Source organism: Hevea brasiliensis, unplaced genomic scaffold, assembly GCF_030052815.1.
Source record: "Hevea brasiliensis isolate MT/VB/25A 57/8 unplaced genomic scaffold, ASM3005281v1 Scaf1, whole genome shotgun sequence".
Classification (NCBI taxonomy): Eukaryota; Viridiplantae; Streptophyta; class Magnoliopsida; order Malpighiales; family Euphorbiaceae; genus Hevea; species Hevea brasiliensis.
Genome location: NW_026614585.1, coordinates 11,967,444 through 11,987,149, shown reverse-complemented (window position 1 = coordinate 11,987,149; position 19,706 = coordinate 11,967,444). Strand labels below are relative to the sequence as shown.

At 34.2% G+C, this 19,706-nt stretch overlaps 3 protein-coding genes across 5 annotated transcripts; 1 reads left to right on the top strand and 2 right to left on the bottom strand.

The window, feature by feature from the left end:
* Positions 1–6,775: 6,775 nt before the first annotated feature.
* On the bottom strand, positions 6,776–8,748 carry LOC110646879 (protein SRC2 homolog). Its single transcript, XM_021800467.2, has one exon. It carries the CDS (start codon positions 7,843–7,845, stop codon positions 6,943–6,945), a length of 903 nt encoding a protein of 300 aa, XP_021656159.2. The 5' UTR covers positions 7,846–8,748; the 3' UTR covers positions 6,776–6,942.
* Positions 8,749–8,847: 99 nt separating this feature from the next.
* LOC110646878 (probable magnesium transporter NIPA8) lies at positions 8,848–13,916 on the bottom strand. Of its 2 annotated transcripts, none has more exons than XM_021800466.2 (14): positions 13,721–13,916; positions 13,088–13,405; positions 12,549–12,717; positions 12,378–12,439; positions 12,103–12,188; positions 11,913–11,986; positions 11,702–11,804; positions 11,422–11,550; positions 11,224–11,323; positions 10,983–11,102; positions 10,291–10,381; positions 10,137–10,206; positions 9,387–9,483; positions 8,848–9,286 (listed from the first exon to the last, which is right to left on the bottom strand). In XM_021800466.2, exons 3-14 carry the CDS (start codon positions 12,640–12,642, stop codon positions 9,068–9,070), a joined length of 1,245 nt encoding a protein of 414 aa, XP_021656158.2. In that variant the 5' UTR covers positions 12,643–12,717; positions 13,088–13,405; positions 13,721–13,916; the 3' UTR covers positions 8,848–9,067. The 2 variants fall into 2 exon arrangements, with proteins under 2 accessions (XP_021656158.2, XP_021656157.2); XM_021800465.2 differs by having other exon boundaries at positions 12,549–12,636.
* A 2,238-nt stretch (positions 13,917–16,154) lies between these two features.
* LOC110646881 (DNA cross-link repair protein SNM1) lies at positions 16,155–19,700 on the top strand. Of its 2 annotated transcripts, XR_009146430.1 has the most exons (10): positions 16,155–16,917; positions 17,010–17,190; positions 17,292–17,531; positions 17,656–17,800; positions 18,224–18,358; positions 18,468–18,534; positions 18,646–18,723; positions 18,910–18,962; positions 19,119–19,276; positions 19,390–19,700. XR_009146430.1 is itself a non-coding variant. In XM_021800470.2 (9 exons), exons 1-9 carry the CDS (start codon positions 16,470–16,472, stop codon positions 19,215–19,217), a joined length of 1,446 nt encoding a protein of 481 aa, XP_021656162.2. In that variant the 5' UTR covers positions 16,156–16,469; the 3' UTR covers positions 19,218–19,700. The 2 variants fall into 2 exon arrangements, 1 of the variants encoding a protein (XP_021656162.2); XM_021800470.2 differs by having other exon boundaries at positions 16,156–16,917; positions 19,119–19,700.
* The last annotated feature ends 6 nt before the right edge of the window (positions 19,701–19,706 follow it).

Sequence of the window (19,706 nt, the reverse complement as noted above, 5' to 3'; positions counted from 1 at the left end):
TATGATCTACTTCTTCATTAGTAAACAACTTCTTCATGAGTAAACAACTTCTTCATGAGTAAACAACTCTTGTTCATCTTCATGAAGAAAATCATATCTCACTAGTGGGTGAGATATCCTGGTTGATCTGCGAGGAATTATTGTAGATGTTTCATCAATAGGTGTAGGTTGACTAGATGGATCTATATCCATTTGATCTATTGGTTGGTTAGAATTCTCTAATTCTAACTCTATTTACCTTCCTTTGCCTCCTTCTTGAATAAACTGTTGTTCAAGAAATATGACATCTTTGCTTACCACAACCTTTTGTGATGTAGACAAATAAAAATAATATCCAAAACTTTCGTTTGGATATCCAACAAATCGACCTTTTTCTGATCTGGTTTCCAATTTATCAGTGTTCAGCTTTTTGATATAAGCTGGACAACCCCAAATCTTAACATGCTTAAGACTTAGTTTTCTTTCATGCCATATCTCATAAGGTGTGGAAGATACTGATTTTGATGGAATCCTATTCAGAATATGCAAAGCTGATTCTAATGCAAATCCCCAAAAGGAGATTGGCATATCAGTATAGCTCATCATACTACGTACCATATCTAATAGGATACGATTTCTCCTTTCAGATACACCATTCAACTGTGGCGTTCCTGGAGGAGTCAGTTGGGAAACAATGCCATGCTCTTTCAAGTATTAATCAAATTCAGTACTTAAGTATTCACCTCCACGATCTGGTCGAAGAGTTTTAATACTTTTTCCTGTTTGATTTTCTACTTTAGATTTAAATTCTTTGAACTTTTCAAAGGATTCATATTTGTATTTCATCAAATACAAATATCCAAACCTTGATTTATCATCAGTAAGGGTAATGAAGTAATAAAAACTACCTCTAGTCATTTCCTTAAATGGACCACATACATCACTATGTATTAGCTCCAAAATATTTTCAGCTCTTAGTCCTTGTCCAATAAATAGTGATCTAGTCATTTTGCCTTGAAGGCAGGATTCACAAGTTGGAGTAGGTTCAGAACCAAATGAGGATAAAATCCCAATTTTCTCCAGTTTTGCAATTCTATCTTCTGTAATATGACCTAATCTTAAGTGCCAAAGATATTTTGAACTTGAGTTAATTTTCATCATGACATTGCATTCTTTTAGATTGCTTGCATTCAATTTGTGTTTATCATTATTATTCAAATAATAAAGACCATCATGCATATAACTCGAGCCAACATATTTATTTTCAAAATAAATATTGCAAACATCATCTGTGAATTGAAATTCATAACCATTTCTAGTCAAACTAGATATAGAAATGATATTCTTAAAAGTATCAGGTACATACAAAATATTATTCAAACACAAAACATGTCCACACTTGTAAAAAGATTTAGATCCTATAGCTAAAGCTTTAACAGTTGAGCCATCGCCAATCCAGAGTCTAACATCTCTAGCATGCAAGTTGCTACTGTTTGTTAGTTTCTACATATCATAAGAAATGTAAGAACTGGCACCAGTATCTAAAACCCAAGCTGTAGATGAACTATGAGTATCATTAGCATCTAAATAACAAGAGATATATATATATATAACTTCTGAAGGTGTATCTTTCTTGTCCTTAAAAAAAGCAAGATACTCTGGGCAGTTCCTTTTCCAGTGCCCATCCTTTTGGCAGTGGAAACACTTTCCTTTGCCTCCATCAGCTTTGGTTTTTCCCTTATGTCTGGCTATTTTCTTGGAAGGTCCTGAAACTTGAGGTTTGTTTTTCTTATTGCCCTTCTTATTGTTGGACTTTCCAGCAGAAGAAGATGCAATCAAAGCTACCTCTTTTCCTTTATTGCCCGAGATATTCTTTTGAGCAATAACAAGCATGTTAAGTAAACCAGCCAAGGTATATTCCTGCTTAGTCATATGAAAATTTGTTACAAAATTCTAAAATGACTCAGGTAGGGACTGAAGGATCAAATCCGTCTGCAGTTGAAAATCCATGTTAAAGTCAAGATGTTCTAGCTGCTCTATAAGTCGAATAATCTTGTGGACATGATCCCCAACATTCTTAATTAGATTTTCTTGTCAGAAACTCTTTTCTGACTAAATCTGTTTGTCCTGGCCAGGAACTTGAAACATCAAGAATAATTAAATGAACATATGACTTTATCCCTATTTACTTAGGGTAACAGATTCCATCTTGATCAACACCTATCTTCATATATAACTAGTAGGAGCCAACACATGCCCATATACCCATACACAGTACAAGTATGAAAGCAATATCAAACTCAAAGCACCTATATACAAGATAACTGTGTTATCTCAAGTCTAAAGATTATATGCACTGATATGATATATTACAATGCATTGACAAGAGTAAACTCCATGTGCTTGTCATATGCGTCACTAATTCGGCCTACTTATCATGTATAAGTGCCTATCATATTTGTTATATAGCATGAGACTCACCATTTCATCTTATTTATATCTCATATAAATACCTTGAGAACAAACATAATTACAATCTTTCTGGATAAGTTATGTACTTATTGTGAAGTATCCTCGATTGTGAACCAATTTATGATACTTTGTGCTAAAAATACTGTCACTCATATTCTTAACAACTTAAGAATAGAATTTCTAACAAAATATCAATGGACCTTTTCTGTTACATATAAATACATTATATAAACAGAAAAGTGAAATTGCCTTTTATTAATAAAATATATAAAAGATATATACTAAATGATATGTTTTAGGGCATACTACTAACACTAAGATATTCGGGGATCAACCCCTATCATGACTCAACAACACTCTTAATCTTAGTGGGAGTCTAGCTGATACCTATATATATATATATAGGTACCCAGCGTCTAACATTATTCTCTCAACTCTACTCTCATTCTCAAAATTATCAATACTGACTTAGGCATCAGAGCAGTGGTCAACTAATCCACCCAGTGTTTCCCTGTTTTGCAGATCCACACCTACAGAGATCCTTATGACAGTATCATTGGTGCCGTCTGTGGGAAATAACCATTACATGTTTAACTTGTGATTGCTGTCATCTCCACCGTATCATGGCTTTAGATCCACCACCACCACCACCATCATCAGAACTACTAATTGTGGAAACACCACACACTACCAATGGCACCACCAATGGTGTCATAGTCACAAATAATGCTTTGATACAATAGCTAACACCAGAACAGATGTTGCAATGAATCAAAGAATTGGAAGATGAGAATTTGGGCCTAAAAAATCAAGCCATGCAACTGGATAATTTTAGGGCCTTAGAAAATAGTACCACAATTTGAGCCAATGAGGGACAGAAGTCTAACTAAAAAAAGAGAGAGAAGAAAGACTTAGAAGTTGACTCGGCTAAAAGAGGTATTCATTGGAGATTGGTCTAGGCAATGGAAAAGGTACAGAAAGAGATAGCCTTAGAAGATGATTTTGGTGTAGGAAACTATTCTCCTTTGTCAAAGGAGATTTTGGTTGAGCCATTTCCTACAAAGTTCAAGCTCCCAAGCTTGGACAAATATGATGGAAAGTTTGACCTCCGTAGTTACCTTATTAACTTCTGCACTACCATGCAACTCTAGATTGTCAATGACTTTATCCTTTATAGGGTCTTCCCATCTGCCCTAATCAGTATAGCATAAAGGTGGTATCAACACCTCCCAATAAATTTCATCTAAAGCTTTAACCAACTGGCAAGTGACTTCAAATAGAAATTTATCACTTGCATCACACCCAAAAAACTGTCCTCTGACCTATAAAAGATCTAGCAGAAAGAAGGAGAGAGCCTCCAGAGTTACATAGACCAGTTCAATTCAGAAGCCATAAAGGTGGAATAACTAAACCAAGAGACAGCCTATAAAGCCCTAAAAAAAGGTTCCACCAATGTCAAGTTTGTCAATTCTTTGATAAAAAAAACCCTGCACGGACATACTACCAATTGATAGAGAGGGCGTAGAAGTATATTTGACTAGATGATGAAAGCAGGGTGAGCTACAAATAGAGAAAGTTGAAGAAAGACAATAGTAAGTGATGAGAATAAGGGTGTCTTGTCTGGGTGATCAAGCTACTTGGATAAGGGATGACAACGCCTAAATCATGGAACATCAAAAGCTTAAGTTTTATCAGTAAAATTACTTTGATTATTTAGACAAGGGCATTATTGAACTATTTAGTCTTTTTATTTATCTATTAAAAGATCATATTTGATTTTCTTCTTATTATGTTTACAGAAAAAGGCATTTATCCGTGGCTCCCTGAGTTCGATCGCTCCCCTGGCTAACCTAAAGTTTCTATTCGTTTGCCTATCAGGTTGAATTTACTTGCCCACCATAACAAAGGCATTTATCTGCCTGCCTATCGGGCCGACTTTACTCGCCCGTCTTAATTAAGGTGTTTATCCGCTTGCCTACTGAGCCAAATTTACTAGTCCGTCGTAACAAAGACGTTTATTCACCTACTTATTAGGCCGATTTTACTCAGCCGTCTTAGCTAAGGTGTTTATCCACTTCCCTATTGGGACAAATTTACTCGCTTGTCCTAACAAAGGTGTTTATCTTCCTACCTACTTAGCTACATTTACTTGTCTGTCCTAACAAAGACATTTATCCACCGGCCCACTAGACTAACTTTACTCGGCCGTCCTAACTAAGGTGTTTATCCGCCTGCCTATCAGGCCAAATTTACTCATTCGTGTTAATTAAAGCATTTATTCATTTGCCTACCGGGCTAAATTTACTTTCCGTCCTAACAAAAGCATTTATCTGCCTGCCTACTAGGTCGATTTTGCTCGTCGGTCCTAACTAAAGGCGTTTATCCGCCTGTCTACCGGATTGAATTTACTCGCCCACTATAATAAAGGCGTTTATCCGCTTGGCCAAATTCACTTACTCACTCTAATATGTATATCACTGTCAAATTAGCTCATATATCGCTACTAAATTAGCTAAGGCATTCATTTGCTTGTCTAAAGGGACCAAACACTCACTCATTATTCTAAAGGCATTCAGTCACCTATCTGCCAAGGTGTCTAATCACCCACCCACCATAAGGCATTCAGTCACCTATTTTACTAAAGCGTTTGCTCGCCTATCCCACTAAAGCGTTTGCTCGCTCGCTTAGCCTAAGGCAATTATTTACACTCGATATACAAGGAAGAGCTCACTCGCCCAGGCAAAGAGTTCATAAAACTTCCAAGTGATGGACATTGGTCTAGCTAGTAAAACATGTGAAAAGAAAAAGATAGAGTCAAACCTAAAGATTTGGATAAGATGGGGTCGGGGGGAGACTAATGATGCTACTCACTCGAATCCCACTCATTCGTGGGATGTTCACCCGTTCAGTAGGAATAACATTATTCGCCCACGGAATGTTTGTCCGTCCAACTAGTATAAAGACGTTCGCCCATTGTTCGTCTGTCCAAGGACGTTCGCCCACAGATTATGCTCACCCAACAGGCATAAGGGACGCTCGAACATGGGAGATCTCCCTCTCCCAAGAGAGGATTTCGAGATATTTGTATGAAGAGTTAGAATCCTAATAAGAAGATGACTTTAGACCAACAAAAATCTATCAATAGGATAGTCCGAGATATTCGGGGATCAAACCCTATCACTACTCAATATTCCTAGTCCCAATGGGAGTCTAACTGATACCTATATATATATATATATGAAGATTAATGGGTACGTAGGGTCTAACCTTATTCTCTCATTGTACTATCATTCTCAAAAATATTAATACTGACTTAAACATCAGAGCGATGGTCAAGGGGAATCTAGGCCCTCCAATCCTTTTGTGTATTTGTAAAAAATTATTTTATTTTAATTATTGAATTTTTAAAAATGATATATATTATTTTATCAGGTAATAATAAAATGTTATACCATTTATTTTTCATTATTTTAATAAAAAATAATTTTCTTTGATTATTTAAAGATCTAAGAAAATTGATTAATTTTTTTTTCACAGATAACTTATATCATTTTAATAAAAAAAATGAAAGTATAGCGAGATTGAAGGGAATAGGATGTAGGTGCAGATAAGAAGAAATATGAAAAGAGAAAAATAAGTAGAAGAGAATTATAGTAGTTTACATATAAAAAATAATTGTGGGACTAAATTATTAATGAAATAAAATTAAATGAATTAAATTTTTTTTTTTTGAAATACAAAATTTAACTAGTGAGTTTTATTAAAATAAAGAAACTTAATAACAGTTTGACTAAGGGACTAAACAGTTTAATAAAAGTAAAACATAGAGACTAAATAATATATTTTTTAAAATACAAAATTAAATAATTAGTTTCGTTAAAATGTAGAGACTAAATAATAATTTTTTTTATAAATTATTAAAAATAATATTTTCATTTAATTTTATGTAATTTACAAAAGCAGTCAAGAAATCACCAGAGAAGAAAACAGTGCAAGTTATCTATCCCCGGCGGAAAGGTCACTACATCGATTGAACATGAAAATAACAAGTGGTAATTCCAGACAATATGGTTGGTTAATTTTCAAAGAATTCTCTGGACATGTTGAACCATTTAATTAATTTTTCTCTTTGTTACTGTGATAGACAATCGTTACAAGGAATTCTCATATATGGGAAATTGAGAAAGTGAACTCAATTTGAATATGTAACAGACCTTTAACCACTGAATCAAGTCGGATTCGGCCAAAATTTTATCATTAGAGTCTTCATATTTAAGCAAATATTTCCATGGTGCACCTATCTTACTCTGTTGAATGGACAAAATTTGGTACAAAGTGATGGATAAAAAGCCAAATAAATGACAAATTATGTTTCAGATATAGGTATAGCAACATCATAACCATCATTCAAATCTTAAACAATACACATGATTTTGCCCTAGAGGTCCTCACCTTCCATTCCAATAAGCTGCCAAGTCATTTCTCCACGGTTCACCATTGCCAAAATTGTGGTCTTTGTCTGCCTGTTGATCTGCAGTTACTGTGCACACTATGGTCATAAACCCCATTGGGCTCCCAAGGGCGGAACCCTGGAGGATAAGGAGGGTGGTAACATGCCCCATGTGGATTTGGATGTGGTGGTGCTGGTTGGCACAGCAGTGGAGGTGGTGGCGGCGGTGGAGGTGGCGGCAGCATTGATGATGGGTAATAGGCATGAGGAGCAGGGGTATAATGAGAGGAATACTGGGTTCCATGAGATGGATAGATGTGAGCAGCAAGGTAAGTTTCTAGGGGGCTATCTTCCAATTCTAGAGATGGATAGTGAATTCCAGGAGATGAGCTCTCAACTTCTGATGTGGGGTATTGAATCTCAGGGGACTGATGATGATGATGACGATGATGAACCACTGCCGAGTAACCACTGATCTCACTCGTGAGGAAATGAATCCCCATATCCTCAGCCTTGGCATGTACCGTATAGGAGAAATTCAGTAATCCATTGGGCTTCCCATCTGGAGTACGGACCTGATAATTCACAAACCTGACGATTCCACGACTCTCTTCGATCAAATCCTTCAAGGGCACACGAACTTCCCCAATAGTTTTGTCTCCAAAATAAAGCCCTTCATGGTATAGATCAAAATGAATAAAGAGATGCTCACAATCCACAACAGAAACCTCACTCAGATCAAAATGCATCTCGTGATTCCACTCAGGATTCCCATCTCCTTCTGCATCTGTTGGCGTCCTTTGTTGCTGGTTCTGCTTTAATTTCTTGTCAGGATCATCGCTCTCAAGCGAAACAAGAACGTACACCAGGAGTTTCTGGAAGAAATTGAATGCTTTCAGATCTTTGCAATACATGACTTTGAGATCCAAAGACTTTGAATCCATGGATTCTCAGCTTGATATGGATTCTGATTACCCACCCTCAAATTTCGTTATAAATATAGAAATTGACGCGGCTAAGGAACCAATCAGCCCAAATGTGAATTCTCCAGTATAATACACCATTTACCAGATGAAACCTTTCAAATTGTGACAGTATCCAGTGGGCCTACACTCAGATCCCAACTTTCCATCGTTTTGGATGCCAAATTACTTTGAATTGGGCCCACATGGACCAGATTTTGATGAGACGAAATGTAGTATCTGCGCATCACAATCTTCAACATCTAGTCATGGAGAAATACCAACCAGCTAACGTTCAAAAAGCGAATATAACTTGTACAAGAAAGTACTATCAACTTAAAACTCGTGCTCATCTAAAAGACCATCCATTCTTGGTTCACAATTTGTCCATATTTGATGATCCATTGGTCAAAGGAAACCTTTCACGAATAATCTCCGCAAGAGCACGCTTTATCCTTTAAATAGTGGAATCTACGTGCATTTCTCACTACAATTTCTGCACAAATTCTTTGATTTTTCCTGATTCTAATCACACTTTCAGGCCCTGAGACAATGACCAACTTCTTACTGTGCACATACAACATTTTTTCCTTGTCTCTTCCTCAACATCATGCAATCCAAGGTTTATATCTGGGGTATACCCTTCCTGGTGAATCCTGTCCGTTACTCTTTCCTACTCTGAATAAATCAGATGTGTTTGTGGGTGTGATCTATTGCCAGCCACAAATGTACAGACCAGACCTTGTTTTTAATATCTATAGTTGTGTGGCCAGAAATTTTTCTCGCCCCTCTTGTTGGACAAAAGAATACATCTCCCAGGGTTCTCTGAATCCAAATCAAGTAATGCTTTTGCTGCCATCTCAGGCAGGTTGATTTTTGAACGTACTCTATTAGCCTAATGGAACACCTAAACAAGGGTATGAGAGATGTTTCACTACAAGGATTAAAAAAATTATCATAAGAATTTATTTTTTAAAAAAATAATAGGACAAAAAAATAACTATTTCCTTTCTTTTGAATCAAGTGAGCGAAGAATATACACTATGCTGCAGTTTCAAAACTACAAGAATGCTTGAGACGTAGCACATATCAGTCAATCCTAAACAATTGTAATGCTGTGAACAAAGACAATTTAAATGAGAAAAAAAAAAAAAAAGGAAAATTCCTCATGGAAAACTTGTTATATTCTTTGTTGCTACTTCTGTCAAGGGGTTTGGGGAAGCATTGGGTTTGAGTCTAGCGCTTTTATACCTTCATCCATTGAGATCTTACTCCAACCAGAATTTCTGAGGGAGAAAACCTTCGGCCGGTCAAACGAACTCCCCCTGAAACCTGTTATCTTTGATGAAACCATGGGCATCACAAGAACTGCAGATGCATTGATCGAGTCCTCTCCAAAACCTAGTGATAAAGAACAAGCAGTCTGCCAAAATAGAAGTTACTTTTGTTTCTATTCGATATTTATCCCTCATGAAAATTTGGCAAGATGAAGATAAAGAAGGATAATTGCATTTGGTATCAACCTTTGTCTTGGCTAGCATCTCTGTAACCTTCACCATTATTCCTTGTACAAACGATCTTGGTTCTTTGTTTTGTGCATCTTCAACAGGGTTGATCAGCCTATACCATATATACAAGTGACAAAAACTGGTGAAATTCACAGATAAATACAAATCTAATATGGCATAAATATAAATAAAAATCCTACAAAAGAACCAATTCCACATAACAGCATTTGGTAATGTGTTGTCAAATATGCCACAATATTGAACATCAACTTTAATGCTGTTGTTTTTTGCAAGATTAAAAAAACAGAAGTAGAAGCAGAAAAACTTAAGTTGAAAAGATACTAAAAGTCTAAAGGTCAAAGAATCACAAGTATGAAATAATACTCATCATTTATCAGCATTTCCCTTAGTCCATTATAGTCCATTACATATTAAAAACCTCTCAAGTTTCCATAAACCTGGCCTGTTATATTCATTCAATCCTATCCCTTGATTTGAAAACAAAAGGTTTAGATTTGATCTCATGGAGGTAGTTTTACATGGGTAATGTTTTTTCTGACTTCAAGGGATTGATTGCGATATAAAATCCAGACCATGCATTTTCAAATTAAGTCTAGAATTGAATGAACGTGATAGATCACGTTCATATGAACTTGAGAAGACCATAATCTATCTCTATCACAAAACTGAACAGAAATGAGTGGTCCATACTTCAAAGTCTTCATCAATTTCTGGAAAAAAATGATTTCAATAAATGTAAATTACCTGTCAGATTCACTTGTAACACTTGAAGGCACAACGGAAACTACAGATGCATTATATTTGACCTCACCACCTGAAATTTTTCAAAGTAAGTTTTAACTTTTTCTCCTCTATGGAATTACATTTTGCACAAACAATAATACCCTATCAAATATACCTCTTGGCTCATCAGGTGCCAGCAAAGAAATGCCAATGAAGATGCTCATCATCCCCAGTATGAACATTGTTGTCCTCAGTGCATCAAATACCTGTCATGAGGAACAATAAGCTTACTAGTTGATCTAAATCCCCACTTCAGATGATACAAATATCCAGTTAACTGATGAAAGAAAACTGAATTATCTAGAATGTATGCAATAATGCATCAAAATGGCAACAATTCCTGTAATTCCCATGATCACCACTCAAATGAGCAATTCTAGCCCAGAAAATTACTAAAGCCAGTGTCTGTATTGGCTCAGTGATATATAATGTTATAAATGAGAATTATGCCATTCAATTGCAAGGACAAGCACCCAAAACGATGGGGGTAAAAAAGATAAATGGGTCTCTTATAGTGTTGTGCTAGTGCCATAGCTAAGCTGGATTAAACTTGTCTCTAAAGGTAAGCACAATAATAGACACAGTTAACCACAATAATTCATGGCACCAAAATCTAGATTTACAAAATCTCAAAGGATAAGAGTTTGTATATGCAGTGAATTAGTTTTTGCAGTCAACAGTCAACCCCAATCACTTACGAAAGTTGCTTCTCAATTTTTCCTGATTTGATAAGTTTGTTGGCCTAACAGCAGACAACAGTAAGTGCCACAACAAAATTGGATAGAGAAAGAGCAAAAGAGAGAGGACCTGATATTCCTGAAAGTAGACAAATCCAGTACAAATAGAGAAGAAAGTCCAAACAATCTGAAACATCGGAACAATAAGGATTGCATCAAAAAGTGACAATCCTTCGTTCAATCTTGTCATCTGCATAAGCAGAGAGCGTGAATCTAATTAGAAGTTTTGCAAATCATCATCTGCATAAGGAAGAACTGTTTTGAAAATTGATACATTGACAAACAAGAAGATACAAATCAGACTTTCTTACCCAAAATCCAGCTGTACTGAAAAATAAAAGAAGCATGGAGTAAGTGAACCAACTGTGTAACTGATAACCATTAGACATGGCCAATCTTAGCAAGTTAGACCTGGAATGAAGAAACTTGCCATCAGAATAAAAACACAAACACACAACTTTACCAGTCATGTCTAAGAAGCAAAACAATGTCGAAGGGGGGTGACATACAGAGATTTTGCAAACAGCACTGAGTATGATCCCACTGCACCAGAAACCACAGCGTATGAAAAAGGAAGAAGCATCTGCCAATAAGGTCTAAGGTCTTGTCCAGAAACAGCAATCAAAAGTTCTCCTCTCCTGCATATCACATATTGGATAAGAGAAAAAAGAGATTATAACCAGGATATTTATTCCTAAACAGAATAAGGGGGGAGGGGGGAGGAAGAAAGATACAGGAAAAATAAGCATGATAGACAACATAATGAAACAGCCAATTACCAGACCTTACCTGTAAATGTAATGATGCAAGGCAACAACTATGACCAAAATCATACAGTAAAAAAGAAAAGTCATGTTGCTGTATTTCTCTGCCAATTGCTCTGGTGTGTACACTGATATATTAACAAACCAACAACAATGATTCAGAATGACAGACAATACAAATGTAAGAATGAAACAGAAATTACACACACCCCATGTTTCAAGGACAAGTCATGTACCAGGAGACTGGTGGTTGCCAAAGGAAACAAGAAAAACGTTCCCCAGAACAATAAAGGCTGTAGCTACAAGGACTCTGCCAAAAAGAAAAACAAATTAATTACTTGAGATCACCTTACTAATAATGTGGCAAATGAAATTTCACCCTGCATAAGGTTTTCAAAATTAGATCTCGCTTCAGCTTTAACATACTTAACAGTCACCAATTTGTTCAGCACAAAATAGGCAAATGCAATGTTGGATACAAACTGAACTGATCCCAAGGCGGCAAGAAGTGACTGCACAACAAGAAGAGAGAGGCAAATAAAATGAAAAATGGGAAAAAGGAAAGAGAGATGTTAATCACAGATATGTCGTCTAATCATGCAAAGCATGTACGGGACTGGTCATCAAGGAAAAAAAAAAAAGGGCAAATGATAAAACTTATATGTGTATGCAGCCCCTAGCAATATATTATCCACACTGACCTGAGCAGCATATCCAAAGGAAATGAAATTAAGGCAATTTCCAAGAAAGAAAAAAAGAATACCTGCATAATAAATATCAAATATTTAAGGTGAACATCATAAGTTATGTCACCTGTATTATATAAGAGAATTCCTCCAAATAATTTATGCCCACTTGAGATAAGAACTTACCAACTCTCCAAGTTTGAAAGTATATGATAGGCTTCAAATGACTCTTCCCACTTGTTCCATCAATTTCTAGAGTAGAATGCCTCTCTCTCTGCATATAGTTTAGCCAGATTCATTGAAGCTCATTACATGATGTGAAGATATGTGAACGTATCGCAGTTGATGTCTCTAACTGCTCTTATATTAAATGGAGGCATAAACATGATAAAAAAAAAATTAAATGAGATGTGGAAAGTAAAATCTAATAATCTCATTACTAAACTCAAAAGTTAATTGCTCACTAGAACTTTAAATTCATAAAAAGTTATGCATTATGAACCTAAATAAATTGGCCTTTCAGCTGCCTATAATGACTTCATCTTGAAAAGTTGCAGAATTAAAGTACCACACAGCTCAAGCACAAATTTATACAGCTTCTTTGAGAAACTATATGATTTTTGGAAACATGTTAAGGATGTTTAAAGTGAGCTGCGTGACTAAGAGAATACTGCATGCTAAACGGATGGATTGACTAATTGAGCAAGAAAAAGAACAAAGAATACCTCAGTATGACCCAATTTAAGAAGGTTAGTCCCAAAGTTGATGGCAATGCTGCCAAAGAGATTGATGAAAGCTCCAATGATCCACTCTCCCATGGCTTGCAACGTGTGAAGCTCCAAAGGAGAGCCCACATGCAGTTGAAATAAAAAACTATACGGTCCTATGAGTCTCAGGATGAACCCAGATGCAGATAAACAACAATTGTTTGGAAGAAGATGAGAAACTTCTCTCTTGACTTCAAAACAGAGAGTCTGCAGCACCCACTTCCAGGAAACACCAATTCCCAGATATCTAAATGAAAATGAATCGCTGAGCTTTACCTGAAATAATATACAAAATATATAAAATTGACTTGTGAATACACAGAGCTGATAAAATCCTACCTTTGTTGCTATGCTAACAGATGTCAATGAAAAGGTCTCAAGAAAAACCACAGAAAAGTTGAAAGAATTTAAAATTGAAAGGGTTAAATAAAAAGAACCAGAGAAGACAATTCCTCATCTAACAGACTAGAAACCAAGAAATGCAAATCAATGAAAAACACCCTTAGGAAAATTATAAATAGAAAAATGAAAAAAAAAAGGGAAACATCAAAAGCAACAATGAAGAAACAAAATGTAAAAAGAGCTTTTTACCCCAAAATCCTGATGAAGGAAGAATAATGCATACCACAATCTCTCTCTCTCTCTCTCTCTCTAATAATTGAAATTCAGCGGATCCAAAGGGGAAGGAAGAACAAGATCTCTTTACTTTATTTATTTAGTTTTTGCTGTTAAATGCCCTGAAAAAGTTCTGTTAGGAGGTCAAACTATATTATTTCTCTGTTAGGAGAGGAAAAAAACTAATAATAAAAATTGGATTGAGGAGAAGCAAAGACAAGGAAATAGAGAGTCTTTGACGGGTCTTTGGCGTCTGGAGATAGAAAATTCAAAATTCTTGTTAATTAATGGAAAATTAATAAATTATACTTTTACATAAAAATATATTAATTTTAAATTATATTTATAATTATTTCAGACTAGACTTTAAAATAAAATTTAATTAGAATTATTTTATTATAAACTCTGTTATTTGCTTTTCCTCAACTGTCGGCGCTGAAATCTGCTGCGCGTGACTCTTTTTTACTGTCATCTTTTGGATGATGTATTATTTTTATACTTTATCTGAATTTTTCTTCCATATTTCATTTTCCACATTAATTTGTAATAGTAAATTTTTAATTAATTTTTTAAATTATTATATGATATATATAAATATAGTTTTAATATTTTTTCTATAAAGAATAATCCTACGCATTTTATTGTAATGTAATTAATTTTTACAATAAATTTAAATGGTAATTAAAATGATTAGTATTTTTAATATAAAAGAAAAATAGATGAAAAGGTATTAAATTAAAAAAATTTTATTAAATAAAATTAAAATTTAAAATTTTTTTAATAATAAATTAAAATTAAGAGGTAAAAGTAGAATATAAGTAAAGTTAATAATCAACTATAAAAATTACCTTATTAACTCTAAACTTTACTTTTATTAGTAAGAATAAAATCTAAATCATCTATTTATTCTAAAATAATTCATTTTTTTAAAAAATAATTACTTTTTATTATATAACTCATTAATTATTACTCGATTTATTACGTAAATAACATATTAAAGTGCCTTAGCTTATGCTTAACTTGATATAAGTCTAATAAAGGGACTTTAATAGAAAACTTTTCTATAGTTAGAATTTTCTTTTTCTCACTTGTGTACACAACTTTCTCAAAACAATGAAGGCCCTTGGAATTTTTTTTTTTTCATTTTTATATGAAGATAGAATATTCATTAGTGATATTCACATTTAAAACAAGGCAATGTACCAAAGAAAATAAAAATTAAAACAAGGCATAATAATCTATAACTAATTAAAATATTTAACAATATTTTTTAGAAAGAATAGCATGATTAGCAATATGCATATTTTTTTAGTTTCAAATGAAAAAAAAAATCTTTCCACATCAATTAAAATCTTATTAAACTAATATGGCGTGATTAAAATTATAATGTAATCGCAATTATATTGTATATTTGATTATATTATTTGATAATATAAAGAAATTTGACTATAATTGAATGATAATTACTTAATGTAATTAATTATACTTAAAGTAATATAATCATAATTACATATGAAAATGAATGTAGTTCATAATTACTTTTTTTTTATTTTTTTTTATTGTCAATATAATTACTATCATTATCTAAATATCTCTATCGCTGCCATCACCACAACTACCACTCGATTATATAACTGTTATCACTTATTATTAACATGATAAATAATTTAAATATTAAAATAAAAATTATTATTACATTATATTATTTTTATTTTTATTTTACGATTAAAAAGAAAAATATATCATTATATTACAATTTTGATTACATTATATAATTGAATACATTACATTATACTTTATCAAATATAACTTAAACTTATTTTATTGTGAAGTGAATTAAAATTTTACTAAATTCATATAAAATCAAATTAAAAAATTGATTTTATATATACATCTATTTTATATTGTTATTTAAATATATTATAAACTTTTTAGTATATAATATATTTAATTACAATTAAAATTATATATATGTACTTTTTTAAATATTTATAGTTTTAAATACGAATTAAATTATTTTATATTTCTTAATTATAGATATATTAAAATATTATATAATATGCATTTTAATCCTCAATTAAACATTAAATGATAATATAAATAAGATTTTTCAAGACAATAATTATATAAAATTATTTATAAAATTGAAATTTAAATTAAAATTAGGTAGAACAAAAAATAAAATAAAGATAATTAAACTGAATGAAAATATTAAAGAATTAAATTAAAATTATATAAAAATTTAATTAATTTTAATAATTAAGCATGCACGAACCGAAATCGCACACTGACAAATGACAAGTAGTTTAAAAGGTTGCAATAAGCAAATAAAAATGCAAACAGAAAATGTAATTCAGATGATAAAAATTAATTTTAATTGGGCGTTCTTCCCAAATTGTAGGAGACAATTCAGGGGGTTCTTCATTAGTCCTAGGAGACATTGCTGACTTTCGGCGGCCAATAAAATAATTCAGCACAACTGCGTGACATAGAGGGGCGAATGGCGGGCAGAGGTTCTAATCAAATGTGCTCAGTCCTTGCTGAGCTCAAATCAAAACATTTCAGAACCTCAGGAGCAGAAAGGCCGGGAAACAATTCAAAATTTCATTGTCCAACCCCGCTAATAATAATAATAATAATAATAATAAATTACAGGACCATTGATGGTTGACCATCGAAATCGGCAAAGCTTCATCCAGTTCCCAAAACGGTGTCGCAGAAGAACATGCGCGTGGGCATGGTTGCAGATGACGAAGCTGATCATGGCAATGGTTGCTTCGATGAGGAATGGCCGACGGAGTTAGACGATGAGCTTATAGACGAGAAGGAAAGTTACGAGATTGAGGAGGAAGACGAAGATGGGGAAGCAGAAGAAGCAGACAGTTTCTCCGCCGATTTCTATCGCTGTGGAACCGATTGGTCCTGCTTGTTGCCGGGTCATGGAGATGCTAAGAGGAAGCTCAAACAAGCCAATCTGTTGGAAATGTGGGGATTGAATGAGCCCAAGCCCCAACTTTTATCTCCGCCTCCACCCAAGAGATTGAAGACTGTGTCTGCAATGAACCCTAGAGAATCAATTTCCCCAAATTTTGGCAAATCAAACTCCAACTCCACAATAACACCTTCTAACAGGAATCGGCCTCGTCTTTGCCCCTTCTATAAACGAATTCCTGGTCAGTACCTCTCTTCTCTGTTTTGTCCTGTCTATTAGCTAGTCATGTACGTTAAATGAAATGGATGGATGGATGGGGGTCAATGCACACAGGAACACCCTTCGCTGTGGATGCTTTTCGTTATGGTTCGATTCCTGGATGCTCTGCCTATTTCCTTACCCATTTCCATTTTGATCACTATGGTGGCCTTACCAAGGGATGGTCTCACGGTCCTATCTACTGCACCCGTCTCACTGCTCGCCTCCTCACGCTCTGCCTCTCTGTTAATTCATCGTAAGAATGACGAATTTTGTTGTTTCCACTTTATTTTTCTATGGATTATGCCCATATGGGTAGCCAGGGATTGAGGTTTACTCATGGTTCTGTGCACACAGATATATTCACCCTTTGGACCTCAATACTGAGTATATTATTGAAGGAGTTAAAGTAACGTTATTAGAAGCTCTTCACTGCCCAGGGGCAGCTTTGATTCACTTTATTCTCCCAACTGGACTTTGCTACTTGCACACTGGAGATTTCAGGGCTTCTAAGTGTATGCAGTCTTATTACCTTCTTTTAAACCACAAAGTCAATGTACTTTACCTGGATACAACTTATTGCAACCCAAAGTACAAGTATGGAACTTGTTCTATCTCATCTTATTTAAAGAGGCCATCTTTATTGAATCCAGCATTTCAGTTCTTTAATTCAATGTTATGTTGTTAAAAATATGTTGTGGACAACAATTTTTTATCTCAGGTTCCCTTCCAAGGAAGATGTGTTAAATTATGTTGTTAGAGTTACAAAGGGCTTCCTCAAAAGGCAACCCAAAACCCTTGTTGTTGTTGGGACATACAGCATTGGAAAAGAATGTGTTTATCTTGCCATTTCGAAGGCACTGGGGGTATGTCATATGTTTATTTGCTGTTTCACCGAAGTATTCTTTTACCTTCTTTTTCCATTGGAGGACATCTAGTGTATAAAGTTGCTTCTTTCTTGAGTTAAATGTTGAGGCTCCTTTTGCTTCTCAACAGACCACACCTTATGGGATGAACACTATACCATTATACTAACTGAGAGATCATCAATGATTCATTCGCTTGTTCTCTTTCTTATAAACTAGGATCATTTGGATTTTCAAATTCTATAGGTCAAACTACAGAAATTTATAAGGAAAATAGAACGGCATTTACTAGCACTAGTGACTAAACCATATAGCTGAAAAAGAAAGTATTGTAGAAAAATTTCTGATCCACATTAAATGCAACAGAAACAAAAATGAATTTTGATGGAATTAGCAGAGCATCATCGTTTTTACATTGTGCAGGTTAAAATTTATGCTAGTGCTTCAAGGAGGCGGGTTCTGCATTCTTTTTGTTGGTCTGACCTTTCAAGTAGTCTCTGTACACAAGCGAAGGACACGCTGCTCCATGTGCTTCCCATATCTTCCCTACGATTTGAGGTCTTATCTGAGCCTTCAATTTCTCACTTCTATGAATAATATCTCTGTTGCATCAAGCAGTCATTGTTTTTTTTTTATTATTATTATTTTTATTTTTATTTTCCTTTAGACCTTAAAAGATTATTTGAACAACTTCAGAAATCAGTATGCAGCAGTTTTGGCATTTCGCCCAACAGGTGAACCATATAATTTTTGTTTCATTTTGCCACTAAACTTTGTTTCTTTTGGCATTATTGCTAGAAAATTCCATGTTATGAAACTTTTACTCTTTTATCTTAATTCTCCAGGCTGGACTTACTCTGAGAGTGTAGGCAAACAGCTTGATCAAATTAGACCTATTTCTAAAGGCAATGTCACAATTTATGGTGAGATAATGGATTTTCTGTTGAATAAACATGATATGATAATGGAACTTTATGAGTAATCCCACTTCTGGTTGTTTGAGATGCTGGATTTTTGGTCTTTATGGTAAAAAAGTAGCTTGATGGTTGCTCCCAAAATTTTTCTTTAGCAAGGGATGATTCCTGATGTTTCCTTTGCTATTGTCACAGGGGTTCCATATAGTGAGCACTCCAGCTTCACAGAACTGAAGGAGTTTGTTAAGGTCCCTTAAGAAACCTAATCATCATATTCATCTTAACATATTCAGCAAACATCTATGATCTATCATATCATCCATATAGTAAACATGTTTGTTTATATATTATTTTTGACTTGTATGTGAGAAAATTGATCCATTATTCTAATATTCCATTTGCAGTTCTTGAAACCAGATAAGATAATTCCTACTGTCAATGTTGGGAATCCTGCAACTCGAGACAAGATGCAATCTTATTTCCAGGAATGGCTAAAAGGCTGATATCCTTGCACTAATGAAATAATTCAAATATGTGCCTGTGGAGCTCCCTCTCAGATCAGGTCATAATAGTTGACCAATTATTTTATATGAAGCCTCATTCGAAGGGAATATGTTTGTCAAGACAACTGACTCTATAATCTTTTTTTTTTACTACAATTGGGAGTGTTGTTAGGCAGAGAATCATTGGATTATCAAAATCATCGAATTATGTATGGTGAGGTTATCACCAAGCTTCATAACGTTTCTCTAGCATGGTCACTGCAGGATGGAGTTCAGAGTAATCTCTCATGAATGTATGTATTTTTCATTTAACCCTCAACCCAACTTCTAGTTATCTACTGAAGAACAAAGGCGAAGCATTCAGGCAATTGCTTTATTTCCTGGTAGAATTGTTGTAATAATTCATAATCTTCATTTGTCTAAATATTTAATGCATTACAGAACAGATATAGAAGGAAATCAAATCTATTATTTCTGAGTTTATCCTTT

Bases quoted from the DNA above. Each gene is read 5' to 3' on its own strand.
- LOC110646878 (XM_021800465.2), bottom strand. From the start codon at position 13,180: ATGGGAGAGTGGATCATTGGAGCTTTCATCAATCTCTTTGGCAGCATT. The intron at 11,551-11,701 runs GTAAGGTCTGGT...TGTGATATGCAG, and splicing joins TTGCATCATTACATTTACAG to GAGAGGAGAACTTTTGATTG. The intron at 9,484-10,136 runs GTAATTTACATT...TATATGGTATAG, and splicing joins GTTACAAGTGAATCTGACAG to GCTGATCAACCCTGTTGAAG.
- LOC110646879 (XM_021800467.2), bottom strand. From the start codon at position 7,845: ATGGATTCAAAGTCTTTGGATCTCAAAGTCATGTATTGCAAAGATCTG.
- LOC110646881 (XM_021800470.2), top strand. From the start codon at position 16,470: ATGCGCGTGGGCATGGTTGCAGATGACGAAGCTGATCATGGCAATGGT. The intron at 17,532-17,655 runs GTATGGAACTTG...TTTTTATCTCAG, and splicing joins TATTGCAACCCAAAGTACAA to GTTCCCTTCCAAGGAAGATG. The intron at 18,535-18,645 runs GTGAACCATATA...TTAATTCTCCAG, and splicing joins TTTGGCATTTCGCCCAACAG to GCTGGACTTACTCTGAGAGT.